The 15,998-nt window shown below is 43.0% G+C and overlaps 1 protein-coding gene across 1 annotated transcript in view; it reads left to right on the forward strand.

The window, feature by feature from the left end:
* Positions 1 to 8,879, forward strand: part of LOC119184768 (protein O-mannosyl-transferase TMTC1) — a 38,843-nt gene extending 29,964 nt beyond the window's left edge. The window contains exons 14-17 of the mRNA XM_075884258.1: positions 6,426 to 6,563; positions 7,432 to 7,554; positions 8,312 to 8,389; positions 8,611 to 8,879. Of these exons, the coding sequence (XP_075740373.1) occupies positions 6,426 to 6,563; positions 7,432 to 7,554; positions 8,312 to 8,389; positions 8,611 to 8,748 (477 nt within the window). The 3' untranslated portion in view covers positions 8,749 to 8,879. The remainder of the gene's footprint in view (positions 1 to 6,425; positions 6,564 to 7,431; positions 7,555 to 8,311; positions 8,390 to 8,610) is intronic.
* Positions 8,880 to 15,998: the final 7,119 nt, after the last annotated feature.

Below are 15,998 nucleotides of genomic sequence, written 5' to 3' on the forward strand. Positions count from 1 at the left end.
CTTTTCACATAAGGGAAACGTAAGACTGGAAATGGCAGACCATTTCCGTTCTATTCTTACTACTAACTTACTTACATAAGTGATTTTGTCTTTCCTCTTGCTGTTTACTGTGAGGCGGAATGACTGTAATAAAAAATAAGCACAGTTTTTAAGTACAGGCAATAGTTCAATGGCACTTAAACACGAGCCGCCAGAATCGTAAACTTATTTCGAGTAAACTGACCCAACGTTCACTGTTGATGTCTGCGGCATACCGCGTACGGCTGACAGCATTTGTATTTGTAGCGCGACTTTCATGCAAAATCCTATTTTAGAAAGCTACTGACATAGCACCAGGTATAAAATATCATCATCAAACGCCGGAAGAAGAAGAAAGAAGACTGCTGCCTGCAGCGAGCGCGCGCTACTTCACTTCTTCCAATAAACCGAATTCGTTCGAAGCAGTCCCTGGTCTTGATCGTCCTAATACTGGTGCCGTGAACCAGGATACTACCTCCTCGCCGGCAAGAAAGGTCAACCTGCCACGGAGCAGCAGAGAAGAAAACGGCGGAGGAGCAGAGGATTGACCTGGATCGAGCGACGAGACCACGGTGGACAGTACGAGCATCAGAACGAACGATTGACAAGTAAGGAGTCATTGTTAACCGCCTCAATATGAGCAAAGAAGTGATAACGAAGAAAAGGAAAGCGCTTCGCTCCCAGATCACGCGACTGATTAACGCAGCCGAGCAGCAAATTAATGATGGAGCTAACCGGGAGCAGCTGCTTACAACGCAAGCGCAGATTAAAGCAATAAGCGACAGTCTCAAGAGCGCGAACGAGCAAATGGAAAAGTTTCTAACAGAAGACAACGCCGAAGCTGAATTCGAAAGCGTCATAGACTACGACATGAAATTAACGACGATCTTATCTGCAATTGAAGTGAGACTTCGACCGCCTGAACAATCGGATTCAACCGATAGGACAAGGCAGGTGACGCACTCAAGTACGGGACAAGAAGCAACGGAACTAGTTAAGCTACCAAAACTCGAAATGATAAAGTTTGTGGGAAAAACTTTGGAGTGGAACCGTTTTCGGTCTCAGTACGAGTCGGCAGTTCACCTGAGACCGAACATGAGCAAGGGACAGAAGTTCAATTACTTGTTAGCATCACTAACCGGAAAAGCTGCGGCTGCTATTGAAGGACTTCAGTACTCGGTAGAGGAAAATTATGATAACGCAATCAAAATACTGCAAAAAACGTTCGGAAATCGAGAACATTCCATTGAAATGCACATGAATGAGCTATTGAGTTTGAAGAAAGTGAGGTCTGTTCAAGATACCGATGACTTAAATAGGCTAGTACAGAGAGTGCAAGTTAACATATTGGCACTCAAGTCACTAAAAGTAGAAACTGGGAGCTATGCGCCGATGTTATTACCGGTATTAAAAAGAGCAATTCCACCAGAATTATCAGTGCAGTTCAAGTCAAAAGAGGCTATGAGAAACAGCTCAGCTTCAGAAAACAGCGAGCAAAACAACGCAACGGGAAAGGAGTGCGAGGAAAAGCTGGACAGGCTTATGTTATTCTTAAGAGAGCAAGCGGCTTTTCGTGAAGAAACACAACGTGAACAAGAAAGGATAAATGCAAAACCAAGAGAGAACCGCGGACAGATGCGCACAACTTCAAGCTTCTATAGCTCAGTGGACAGAATATGCTTATTCTGCAAGCAGAAATCACACGCAACCGAAAACTGTCGTAGGAGCATTCCAATGGATGAAAAAAAAAGCTATGCTTACCGAAAATAGAGCATGCTTCCGATGCACGCGACCAAACCACACTGCACGCATTTGCAAGGCCCAAGTAAAATGCAATCAATGCAAGGGACGACATGCCACGTCAGTATGTAGAACGGTGATGCAGAAAACAAGGGCAGAGCTGGTCTCAACAGCGCAAGCCGAAGCGACGACGTCTACGCTACAAGCAACCGAAAATATCAAGCATAAGTTTGTTATTTTGCAGATGGCTGTAGCGTGCGTAGAAGGAGAAACATGTGGCCGACATTGCCGTTTGTTATTAGACAGCGGAAGTCAACGTTCATTTATTGAAGCGAGATTAGCGAAAGAAATCGGTGCGAAGGTGTTGCGACAGGAAAGGCTGACGATTGGTTCATTTGGAGGAGACGAAAAGGTCAAACTAATGAACGTGGTGCAAGTGACTGTAGGATCACGAGAAACAAGCACGACAACAGTGATTGAAGCGTTACAAGTCGACGTTATCTCGCACAGTTGTATACCCACTCCAACTAAGAAACTCAGCGAGAAAATGAAACAGCTAAATATGCAAGTGGCTGATCACAGGACCGAGACGACTGCAACAGATTCTGTAGAACTACTGATTGGCTCAGACTATTATTGGGAATTCTTTACTGGTAGAACTCAAAGAATCGAGGACAAACTGATGGCTGTAGAAACTATACTGGGATGGGTACTGCAAGGGCCGTCAGAGCAAAGCAAGACAAAACTAACGCATAATCAAGCAGTCATGGTTCTGAAGGTCGAAGCTGCGGAGACAGAACTACAGCAAGAGCTACAGAAGTTCTGGAGCCTGGAGTCAATGGGGATCACAAGAAATAGTTTGGATAACACCGGAAATGAAGTGGTCGAAGAATTCGAGCGCAAGATTGTACAACAAAACGGTCGCTATCAAGTCAGCTTGCCATGGAAACAGAACGTAAACTTGGAAAGCAACAAGGAAAATGCGATAAAAAGACTACAGCAACTGACTAAAATGCTGCAAAAAAAATGAAGGCATGCTGTATCGCTACGACAAAGCTATATCAGAGTACATGGCATTAGGAGTCGCAGAGGAGGTCCAAGAGCCATCAGAACAGCCAAATGCACTTTGCTACTACATGCCACATCATGCGATCATTAGAGAAGACCGAGCCACAACAAAGGTTCGAGTAGTGTTTGACGCCTCATCACATTCTAGAAAAGGCATGTCTCTAAACGAGAACCTAGAGGCAGGACCCAATTTGAATGAGGACATGCTATCGCTGCTCATTAATTTCCGAAAAGAAAAGGTGGCGTTAGTTGGAGATGTTGAAAAGGCATTTCTACAAATCTCTATACATGAAGAGGATAGAGATGCAATGAGATTTCTGTGGTGGAAGCATGACGCTGAAGGAAGGTTAACGAATGAAGTGCAAACATGGCGCATGACAAGAGTAACGTTCGGAACAACACCAAGCACATTTATACTGGCAGCTACAATTAAACATCATTTGAAACAAGTGGAAGATCAGTTTCCTGATACGACAAGGACACTGCAGAAAGCGATCTACGTGGATGATGTCATTTTGGGAGCAGCAACGCTTGATGAAGCAGTTAAGTTGTACAAAGAGGCAAAGCAAGTGTTCAGAGAGGCAGCGATGAATTTGAGAAAATGGACATCCAATGAAGAGCGATTAAACAAAATAATTGATGAAAACGAAAGAGACGATTCTCACATAGATATTCGATCTAGAGGATTCACAATGCTTCTGGGCTTGATATGGAAACACTCAAAGGACATGATTTGCTTCCCTATTGAAAAGTGGAATTTATTAACAGATACAACGCACATGACAAAAAGGGCTGTGTTACAAACCACAGCGAAGATATTTGACCCACTCGGTTTGTTGTCGCCATTCACAGTACGCGCGAAAATAGGACTGCAGAGACTGTGGAAAATGAACGTCACGTGGGACGACCAGCTCCCTAAAGATGAATGCGACAAATGGAAGAACCTTATGTCTGAAGCGGAGGACTTTCGAGTTCTAGAAATCCCTCGATGCTACGCAAGCAAGAATCAACCAGTACAAGCATACAAGCTGCATGTATTTGCCGACGCGAGCCCATTAGCATACGGAGCGGCAGCATACTTGATAGCAGTATACCAAGATGGAAACAAAGAGTCAAGGCTAGTAACAGCAAAAAGCCGCGTAGCTCCAATTAAAGAGCTGACATTGGCGCGACTTGAACTGATGGCAGCGGTGGTAGCTTCAACATTATGCGACTACATCAAAAGTCACTTCAACGAAAGTTTTCAGGAAATACACTGCTGGACGGACTCGATGATTGTTCTGCACTGGATCAAGGGAACAAGCAAAAGAGATCCGTTTGTTGCCAACAGAATCGCAGAAATTAGAGAAAAAACACTTCAAGCAAGCTGGTCATTTGCTCAAAGTGAAGACAACCCTGCTGACCTACTTACACGAGGAATAAGCGCAAAGGCATAGATAACGTCAAAGTTATGGTGGAATGGTCCCGAATGGATAACATCACTGGAAAAAAACTTAGTAAGCATAATTGGAACAAATACAGACGTAGAAGAGCAGCATAAAACACAATGTCACCAATACATGGGAAGATCCGAAATTGCGCCAATCTTGAAAATCGAAAGGTATTCATCATACGGACGGCTTATAAGAGTGACAGCATGGGTGTTCAGATTCATAAACAACACAAGAAAGGAAAATCACAAAGGGCCGTTGACAGGAAAAGAGGTAACAAATGCAGAGAAATACTGGATAAGACAGGCCCAAATATTACTGAGACAAACAAAGGGTGAGGTCTTTTCAAACAATCGATCATTTGAAATTAATGGACATGAAGTCTACCTTGATGACGATGGAATCATCAGACAGAAAGGACGATTGCAGTGCAGCCAAGAATGCAACAAGCACGTAATAGTAATTCCAAAGGATGAGCATTTCACGGAACTGCTAATACGTCATGTGCATAAAATGGTATCACACGGAGGAGTTCAAGTGACGCTAGCGCAACTTCGAACTAAGTTCTGGATATTGCAGGGTAGACAAGCAGTGAAAAGAGTTCTAAACAAATGTGTCGTCTGCAAGAGGCATAACTCCAGACCGGCAACTCAAGACATACCTCCACTTCCGGCAGACAGAGTCACTGAAGCAGAGCCATTCAAAGTTACGGGAGTTGACTTCACAGGACCTCTTTACGCAAAGGACAAGTACCAGATTGTGAAGCAATATGTACTGATATTCACCTGCGCGGTAACAAGAGGAGTACACTTGGAAGTTACCAACGATTTGTCATCGTCGAGTTTTCTACAAGCATTCCGACGATTTACAGCTCGACGGGGAATACCAGCCGTAATATACTCGGACAACGCCAAAACATTTATAAAAGCTGGAAAGGAAATCAACAGAATGCTCGAAACAATTAACAACGAGGTCTTAAAGAATTATTGCAGTGGCCAACAAATTAAAAGGAAAACCATAGCCGAGTGCGCGCCATGGTGGGAAGGATTTTACGAGCGCCTCATAAGAAGCTTGAAGACGTCGATGCGAAAAATAATATAGAAAAGCACAGCTTCGGTAGAGGAGCTACGAACTATTGTAGCAGAAGTTGAAGGAACACTCAACAATCGACCATTGACTTACGTATATGGAGAGCCTGACGAGCCAATGCCACTAACGCCGGCAGACATCATAGGTGGACGGCGACAGCTTCAAGGCGGACAAAAGGGACTATACAAAGGTGACATTGAAGACGCATGGCGACGCAGATGCAAACTCGTGCGCATGGAAAGATGGCATCAAGAATATATCAAGGAAATAGGAGCTACGGTCAAAGCCAAGACACGGCAAGCAAAACCACTCTCACAGGGTGACATAGTGTTGGTTGAGGACAAGGCTCCAAGAACATTTTGGAAAATGTGCCGGATTGAAAAGCTCTACCCTGGGCGAGACGGAATAACAAGAGCTTGTCTCCTTCGCACAGGCAAAAAAGAGCTTCTAAGAAGATCGGTGAACCACATATACCCAATGGAAGGTTGTTTCAAATAGCCCGCGAGAGCTTATCACATTTCAACTTGGGCGGGCGGGAACCTATAAAATATCATCATCAAACGCCGGAAGAAGAAGAAAGAAGACTGCTGCCTGCAGCGAGCGCGCGCTACTTCACTTCTTCCAATAAACCGAATTCGTTCGAAGCAGTCCCTGGTCTCGATCGTCTTAATACCAGCCAAGGTGGTACAAGAGTACCAGGCACATGTGCATGCATTTAAATCAACTTACATTCTCGCAAGGTGCGTGTTGAGAAAGAAGATTAATGAATTCTTTAAAATATAGAAGACATTCTCAAGAGTGTGTGCAATAATAGAAGGTGTATAATTGTGAATGCGTGAGGTTGACGTTAAATTAATCTTGAATTATATATGTTACGGCAGGTGAAAGGCGTGCTGACGTTCATTGCTACAGTAGCTGTTTATGCACTGCTGCATTCATATGTGTTAAATATCTGCCTTCCTATGAGATAACGTGTTTGTATTCATGCTTCAATATGCAAAGGCATTAAATAAGGATTGTTCTAGATTCAGCGTGCTGTGGAAAACAGCTTACGGTGTATTACTTTAACTTTATTTTCAGGCTCAGCTCCTGATTCAGCTCAGAAGCTTTCGAGCAGCTGAAGACCTCCTACTGGATGTGATTGAACACAACAGCACCGACAGAGGAGCGTTGCACACGGCTGCCCTTTTACACAATCACATCAACCGCACAGTCGAGGTACTTGTTACCTTATACCAAATTAGACAACCAATTTGTTTTGTTTGTGTGCGAACCAAGCATTTGTTTCTGCGCGGGATATCCCTTGCTTGTCAATGTTTTCCTTGCGTGTGCATACTTAAAACCATCGCTCTTTATTTGTCCCTTAGCATTTTCCACAGAAACATGTCACTGGCCTTCGTCCGTTATATTATTTCACCTAATGTAATTGCGCGGATAATCTGCACTCCCTGTAGTAATGTTTCCCGTCATCCCTATAACTCAGGTAACTTGATATTTCTGCGAGAAATTAATGGTTCCATTTCTTGCACAACATCACTGTAAAGAAAATGGCGAGCAAGCATGCTATTTTGTTTTTATTGTCAAATATGCTTCAGACAGCAAGCAGTAACTGGTGATTAACATCTCAGGATTATTTAAGTGCCTAGCAAGAAGCCAAATTGTGTGCTGGGGTGTGCAGTGGCCAAGTTTCGTATCTAGACGTCGAATCGAGATGTGGTTCAGTACTTTTCGCAGAACTGCTTACCAATTATTTGTAGAAGGCGACTTGTTGGTCGTTAAATTACATTGCAAATTCCACACATGCTACTCTATAACTAGGTACTGTTGAAGAGACCGTAAAAAGCGCCCAAATTGAAATTAACGCCAGAAAAATACGTAAATAATTTGTGTGATTTTACAAGCAATTGTCTTATACATCTTTATTTAACCTAAATAAACAATGTTTCAATTGTATACAGCAAATTAAGTTGCCCACGCTGTCTTGAATACAATTAGTGATTGTCCGAACTGCTATGCATTCTCGCACTGACGTTTATGATCAGTGGATTAGTCATCACGTTGTTTATATTTTCCTCTAATATTTCAGGCACTGGACTACATTTTGAAGGCTCTAAAGCTATGCGATGTTGATGACCTTCGTTGTGCGAAAATACACAGCGATCACGGTGACATACTCAAGGACTTGGGCGACCTCAGCTCGTCAGCAAAGGTTGGTTCTTTGAATGAGGTATTTTTTACTGAATTTGCATATGTTTCTAACTCGAACTGGCTTGAACTAATTAATTCTGTTGAGAAAGCTTTATGTTTTTAATATGTCTGAGATTTCGTTTCAGTAAGTTCAGCCAAAGTTGACAGTTATGCGGTAATTTGAAGATATTTTTGCGTGGGCAGAAAGGTGTGCATACAAAGTAACAAAATTAGCAAAAAATATTGTAAAAGTATAGTTTAAGGTTAAGAAGCAGCTGTTTCACAGAAACGGTGTTTTTTTTTAAATCGGGCCACCTTTTCACTCGGAGCTAATAAACATTTTAGAGATTACAGTGTGAAAACGTTTCAACCCAAATCAAACAGTAACATATTGCAATATCGCTGTATAAAGCTATAATACTACTCATACATTTTTGGTTTTTATGAATACAAAAATATCTTATCCATGAACAAACATTCTATAAGGTTACGTCTTTGATCGTTCACTCAATATTGTTGTTCATTTATTATCTATAGATGGGCTGTGTCGTCAAGGGCAGAATTAAAGCTGAAAAATTTTCTGTGCAAACGTTTCAGGGAAAATAAAAAATGAGTGCCACAGAATTGTGGATTTCTTATGAATTGTTTTCCTAGGAGACAGTCGTAAGGCATGCATCTAAAGATGGCCACTTCATTTATGTTGTTATTTCGCCCCCTACGTGTTCTTCATATAATAACATAGATAAAAACAGAAAAAGCCATTTTGTTTTCTGTTTCAGAGTTACGAAGTGGCCATTCGTCTGGATTCCGGTCTTGCTCACGCTCATCTGAATCTCGCTGTGATCAGACACTTGAAGGTGAGCATTGAAGTTGCGATATTTGGTAGAACGTTTCGAAAATTTGTTTTTTCATGCTTCAATAGTCATTTTATTTGCCAAAACACACAAAACGTGATTACTAATTCCTTGCGTTTTTTCTTACAAGAGCTGCACTTGTGCATAAACAACTGATTATTCGAAGCAAAAAACTTCCTGTGCGATCTACTGGCTAACATTTTATGTTAACCAATGTCTCACAGAGTGACTACCAAGGTGCCTTTCGACACTATCAAGTTGCCCACTCATTAGACCCAGAGAACAAGCTCATTACAGACAACATGGCCAAGTTGAGGCGACGAATCACCAGGCGACTCACGCCTTTCCACGACTGTGTATAGGGTGGATACTTCAAGCCGGAGTGCGGTTACCGTGCAGCTTTTCGGCATATGGACATTGACGCTTTGGGCGGTGCCTCTTGAACTGTAATCACGATGTTGCGCTTTGTAGATTCCGAAAACTTTGCCAGTGAGCATGCAGATGTTCTCGGACTAATAATTAGTAATTAAAGCGTAATAGGTGTATTTATTTTATCAACTGTGCTTCAAACATTACGTTCTCTTTCACAGTGCTGAGATGTCCCTTCCTCCCAAATTGTGACATTTCATATTTGTAATAGAAGGGCTGATAACTATTGAACGGGATTTTTTTTTTCATTATACATAGTGCAATTTTTTCAAATTGACGAGGCTTAATGCAGTACTTACCCTCCATGAATGTCCACAGTGTCACACAGTGATTTTCATGGAGTGATTATGGCTTCACCACACCATGTTTATTTGCAATGTTTATGCGTTAATTAAATTGATTGATTGATATATCGGGTTTCACGTCCCAAAGCCAGCATATGATTATGAAAGACGCTGTTGTGAAGGGCTCTGTAAATTTAGACCACCTGGAATTCTCCAGTGTGCACCCATATCTGAGCACTTGTGCCTACAGCATTTGCCCCTCCATCGAACATTTAGCTCCCGCAGCCCGGATTCAGTAGCCGGGTACCTTAGTTACTATACCAGTTCGGCGGGGCTACGTTAATCAGATTGCTCCTGCTTTCATAGATGATTGCAGAAATACTCCCATTCAATCTGGTTTTTTTTTGCTTGCAAAACAGATAAACCTGCACAGGAGTTTTGCACACAAATTTTCTATACACGAAAACTTCTTAACTGTTTTTGTGGAATTTTAAAATTGACACGAACAAAAGTGAATGACGACTATAATTTTTTGTCACGTATTTCGGTCTTTACACCATTTCAAAAAGACATTAAAAAACAAGAACCTTGATTACCAATTGTGCCGGCTGTGCCAAATCTATTTATCTTCCGCCTTCTTGTCAGTACTTCTTCTGTAATTTGCTGTCGTGAAACGTACCAATTCTTTGAGCAGTGTCACAAAACTATGCAACAACGTGCCTATATTTCCGACTGTCAGTGTTGCTGGTGGGGGAGCCATTGCAACGTAACTCTCTCAAAGTGCGACAGATTTGCTCACGCCTTGTTGCTCTGACTGGATCGTCATGTGCGTCGTCAATCACGGAGTCTTACGAATTGAGCGAAGTCCGAATGCAGCAGTGGCAGGACACAAGCAAATTTCGCGCAAAAAGTCTGACGTCATCACCAGATTGCAGCGCGCGTATACATTGATCTTGTTTGTGTGACCTACAACGAGTGTGCAAAATCTGTGTATGTCCTGCTTTACAGGACGCAATGCAGACGAACGTCCTTAGCTGCTGAGTGTCTGTTAGTGTAAATTGGTAGTTGTTCTTTTTTATTGTGCTGAGAACAACAGAGAGTTAAACTGGTTGATGAGCATTTACGATAACCGAAATGGAAGCATGTACACACGAACACAAAGAAGCGATCAAGACAACACAAACACCGTGTTCCTGTTGCCTTTGCCTGTTCTGTCGTCACATTGCTCCTTTTGCCACCGAGTTGTTGCCTCGTGAAGGATCTCCGTAGAATAACAATTATTTTACGCATATTTTCGTAACATTTACAAATTCGCAGTAGACTATTTCTTGGTGTGTTTGCATTATTTTCAGGTCAGTGAAAACAGGGTGGCACAGAAGCAGACGCACATCAAAATGTTGCGAGTTCATCTGTTCCCGAGTTCCTTCGGCCTTCTTCATAGGACAGCAGTGCCACACTCGCTGAATACTGTTCGTAACGCTCAACGCTATCTATCCACCACCGTAGCAGTGGTAGTAGCGCATACGCAGTCTGTTTTTCAGCGGCAGCATACAGTTGTGTGATAGCGTGCAACAACAGCTGTTAAATCGTGGTAAAGCTTGAAGCAACGCAAAGGACTGAGTACGTATGATGAAAGAAGGTGTATAAAATCGCCGTCACCACAAGGAGAAGTGAACGATTGCTCAAGGTCATAGGTGTGATACGAATGGAGTAATAACCCCCCCTCCTGCCCCTTATGCCGCTAATTTTTGGTCAGTTGCTCCTAAGGATCGTAATAAAGTGCAATGTCTCTTAGTCTATCTGCACCAGAGACAATGCGAATGACATTTCTCGTGTGATTGCGAGACAATTGGGACCTGCGTTACTTTATCAGCGTAATTATGTGCACGTGGCTTACGTAGAAAGTAAAAATGCTGTCGAAGAATAGAGGTGAGCTTTAAGTGGCTTTCGCACAGCTCACGGGGCAGTAACCGAAAGTGGGTGTTGATGGCGTACCATAGGTGTTAATCGCATCCAAAACGGTTCAAACGCTGAATATGTTGCCTTCCTTCCACTATAGCTGCATAACGAAGTCCTAAAGGCCCGATGACATTGCAGGAGCCGTTATTTGCGTCGCCTTACTTCACCAGAGCCTGGCAAAGGTAGATCGTTTTCCAGGAAGCTGTCTTGCTCTGTGAATAATCCTGTGAATGCTAGCATGTTCTCGGCGTTCATCGATATTATTGCCCACTGAAGTGCAATGATCCGAATTGATGTGTTCATATAGTCCACGATAAGTGATGTCATCGAGCTGTGGGAGTTTTCATGTATAGCTGTGGTCTGAGAGATAAGTCAAAGTTTTTCTTAACGCCGAATAACTTAATCTACGTTTCGTAGACCTATTTTCAATATTGCCCATTGGGAAAAATTTGCACACTCGTTTGTCCCATGTGTGCGCTTGTTTGTCACCGCATGTAATAGAGTGTCATTGTTAGAATTGTTATCTCATGCCTGTCTGACTGAGTGTTTTCATCCGTAGCAAGCTTGTAAAAAACTTCATGTTGTCATGTCTCACACTAAAAAAATGTGATGTTTTCATGAAACTCTGTCTCTTTTTCAATGAGTATTCTGATAACCGTATTGTTTTATTTTTTGTTTCGCAAGAGCGCGCGTCATCACATTTAGTCCAGCCCTCTGTCTGTACACGGCCTCGAAATTCACCTCTACTGCACGCTCTTCTACATATTCTGTGTAGATTAACCAGCCTGTCACGATTAATAACTGTGACTTCATTACAGTGATCTCGAAAAACACTTATGAAGATAAGCGCTGATGATGTAAACATGAAACTGATGGTGTCGAAAAAAAAACTAGACACAATTAAACTAGGTCATGGTGCGTGATCATTCGGCCACACATGTTCAGTTGTACGGTATTCGCACTTTTTAGACCTTCAGCACCCGTTTTATTTAGCGTATTTCCACACTAACGTGCCACAGGTACAATAGGCACAATAAAAACATTGCTGAATCGCCTTCTCACATGCAATCAGTGCTCAAAGACAAGGCAGCCTCGTTATCAATCGCGCAAAAACGGAGGAAACAAACTACAGTAAATTAAGAATCTCAATTGTCCAAAAAAATCAGATGACCTATGATATGAATACGTCTTACTTTTTTTCTGTTATTTATCTGGCCTGTTGCACACTTAAAAAATAGAAACACTGGCATCAGCAAATCACCTAACCTCGCCATGAACACTAAGGTGTGGATGAACAAGCGGGAGCCGTGGTAGGCGATGCCTCAAGTCGAAGAACATCCTGGGTAATGGGGTACTAAATCAGTTGACTACAATGGCAGCTGTAACGCGCGCAGTGCTTTCCCATGGGCTGTTGCTACAGCTTCAGACGAACAATCCTCCGGGTATTCCAATTACGCGCCCCACTCAACCTCTTCCGTTTTCACATTTCCCTATTACGAACCATCGCAGTATTCCCATACGTATACCAGCAACAACAATACCTTGCCTCGTGTATGAGCAGGAGCCGAAAAAAGAAACATAAAAATCCTGACACGGGAAAGCAGCGAAGCGAGCAGAAGGTAGATTACCACATTCTTAGGCCCCTTTCTTTGGTCTCCAGAGGGAGCACACGCTGCAGACTCGTCTATTCTTTTCCGAGAAACCACTTTCACTGCACCACTTTTCTTCCGATTTGATCTTTCCGGCAATCTTGATTTTCTGGGGACGATAGCAGTTATACTGACACTCTTGACGAGATTTTGACATTAGTGTCACAGTCATGTTCTCTATTAGGTTGTATCGATAACATCAACGACGTATCGACTGTTCTATACCCGTGGGTAAAAGCACGTGAGCAGGGGTGATGAAGGTTGCTAAAGCAGAGAAGAAATGTGACCAGCCCATCTTTGTCGCATGGAGAGCGAACGGCAAACGTCATCCATAGTTCGAATCATACCATCGATCGGTACTCAAGCAGACAACAAAGGGCCCACTCATCTAGAAGGTGCACGAACAAACTACAGGAGAGGGGAGTGACTAGAGCAGCTGAAAACTTTGATTCGAAAGCCGAAGTCGCCATCACTGCCACGTGCGCTAGCTCGGCTAGCATCAGCGTACGGCTATCACTAAGTGCGGCGTATCATTACGTGTGCTGCGCTGTCAACCGGAAGAGACGCTAACTCCTTTAAGTGGCCGTATCTTCTTACACCAAGGTTTCGTGGAGTTACGCGAGTGTTGATCTAAATTAGTTCACGGCCAGCCCTGCTTCTTGAAATAATTTCTTATCATCGCATGCATTCATTTGCTCTCGCAGGGAAGCGTTGTTCTTTCACTGCTCACATGCGACTGCGGTGAACTCCGAGCCATTGTCTATCATCTTCCCCATCTCGAGATTGTAGTTTTTGACATTCTGGATGTATTATGGAATCCAAGCTCCATCAGCTGGATGCACGGCCACTTACAGAAGAGAAGATGCTGGCACCTTGGCCGACGGTCTCCCATGCACGCAAAGCCACGAAAACCCTCTTGCACTTCTTAAGAACCACCCGACTTCACGACCATTTGTGAAAGAACAGTGTGACACCATGCTGTGTAGTCTCGAGCTGACCATTCATCGTTCTCTTTCTTACTCCTCTTCTTTTCTATCTCTTTCCTTTCTATTATTCTCTCTTTCCACCACCCCAAGTGTAGGGTAGCCAACAGAACCAAGCTTGGTTAACCTCCCTGCTTTTCCTCTCTATTTATCTCGCTCTCACTCTCTTTCTCTCTTGACATTCTCTGCATGATCTATTTGAAATCTGAGGTATTTGGGCTGCACGTGGCAGATGCTGCGTGTTTTAGCTGTACAGCCTTATAAAGATTCTTGTAGCACGTTTCTTTTCCAAATACGTAAAGAACGAGAAAAAGAAAGGCATCACCTTGCCCAATGTCATAGCGGAAGCCTAATGCGGGCATCGCTCGGAAAGATATTGCGGAGTTATTGGCAGGTACTACAAAAATATACTAAGGCGCTTTCTTTGTTTTCTGCTCTAATGGCGTAAACCGTAAGTGGAAGTGGCGAAGTCCAAATAGCGAAACTTCAAATAAAATATACTTCATTCTGTGTGCACACGAAGGCATTGTACAGGATATAGGAATAGTTGGCAAGATCCGATGCAGTGACCACAGAATGGTAAGAGCTCGTATTTACCTAGATTTTAAAAAAGCAAAGACAAAAACTGGTACGAAAAAAATTGGTTCCAAATCTGCATGTTACACCACAAATTTCGTCGAAAGACGATAGTCTTGTGTCTGAAGAGAGTGAACAAAACGTTTATTTGATGTTCTGCGCAAGAAAATTGGTGAGTGGTATTCTGGAGGCTCTGCGTTAGAGTGCCTCGAGCATGTAGCCGAGGCGAACGAGCGCATCGAGGCACGTGACACACAAGCGCGATCTGGCAGTTATCTTCGAAAACGAAGGCGTGCAGCCCGCGGAGAAAGATGCGCGCCAGTCTCGGAGGTGATAAGTTGTAGAACACCGAGCGATGGGCAGGTGCCACCACCCTGACGTCGTAGCAAAGCGTTGGAAACATCTTTCTGAGCATCGCGTTGAACTGTCAGCGCAGCGCGATAAAACGCAACATTCCTTCAAGTTACTTGTGTGTGCCTTTTCCAGCATAAAGGCAGACATATAAAATACCGAAGCGTTGTTGTGGCGCCTCAGATATGCGCAATAATTGCTTTTTAATTGACAATCACAGAGCTATGAACGCAAAACCTTGAGCAATATTTGTGGGCGCTGCAGATGGGGTTGGCCGTTTGGTGCCGTTTGAGGTATCAATAGGACGGACAAACAGACAAATGTACAGACCAAGAGACAGAACAAAAATTTTTCGTTGAAGGTCCCCAAGAAAGACTATCGTCTTTAAAAAGCCAATTAATGAACTAGCTGTGAAAGCGAAAGTAAGGAAATTCAGAGTTTCACTACAGAATAGATTGGAGGCACTGAACGAGGTAACCGACCTTAGGGTTGACACCATGAACGATAATCTTACTAGTATCATCAAATATTGTGCAATGCAAGTTGAAGGTACAGCCGTTAGACAGGACACTGGCAAGCTATCTCAGGAGACGAAAAAACTTACGAAGAGACGACAAATCACGAATTCCCCAAATGCAACCGACAAAATAGAGCTAGTGGAGCTTTCGAACTTAATCAACAGACGCAAGGTAGGCGACGTCAGAAGGTACAACATGTAGAGAATTGAGCAGGCTGTAAAAAATGGCATAAGCCTAAAAGCTTTGGCATAGACAAAAATCAGATATATACATTAAGGAACAAGGAAGGCAGTGCCGCAACCAATATAAATGGGATGGTGGAGGTGCCGGAGCAGTTCTACAGACAGCTGTACCGAAGAAAAACAGCCAGGAAGATGTTGTGAGAAACAATAATAGTCCGGAGGAATTTGACATCCTACCAGTAACCACAGAAAAAGTACGGAAAGCCCTAAAGATAATTCAAAGAGAAAAGGCCGCTGGTGAGGATAAGGTACCAATTGACATCCTGAAAGATGGCGGAGAAATTTATTAGAAAAAATTGGCAGATCCCACGCACAGAAGGAAAGGGTCATATGCGAAGCACGAATGAGAAATGTTGATAAGTCACTTTAAAATCCGCACAAAGTTACTGGGTGGACGTACATAATGCCATACATAACTTCCGTGTCATGATTATCGTGTTTGGATGTGTCGTTTACCTTCGTCATCAATTCACGTCACGTAATACCAAATTTATTATATGTGGAGTTAGCAAAATGGCCGCGAGCGCGCTGTGAGCGTGGCATGTTGTAATGTTCTTACATGACACGTGTGTCAGTAGTATCAAGTTTACACCAGTCAAATATTTCGTTATGTATTGACAT

The sequence above is a fragment of the Rhipicephalus microplus genome, unplaced genomic scaffold (genome assembly GCF_043290135.1).
Source record: "Rhipicephalus microplus isolate Deutch F79 unplaced genomic scaffold, USDA_Rmic scaffold_25, whole genome shotgun sequence".
Classification (NCBI taxonomy): Eukaryota; Metazoa; Arthropoda; class Arachnida; order Ixodida; family Ixodidae; genus Rhipicephalus; species Rhipicephalus microplus.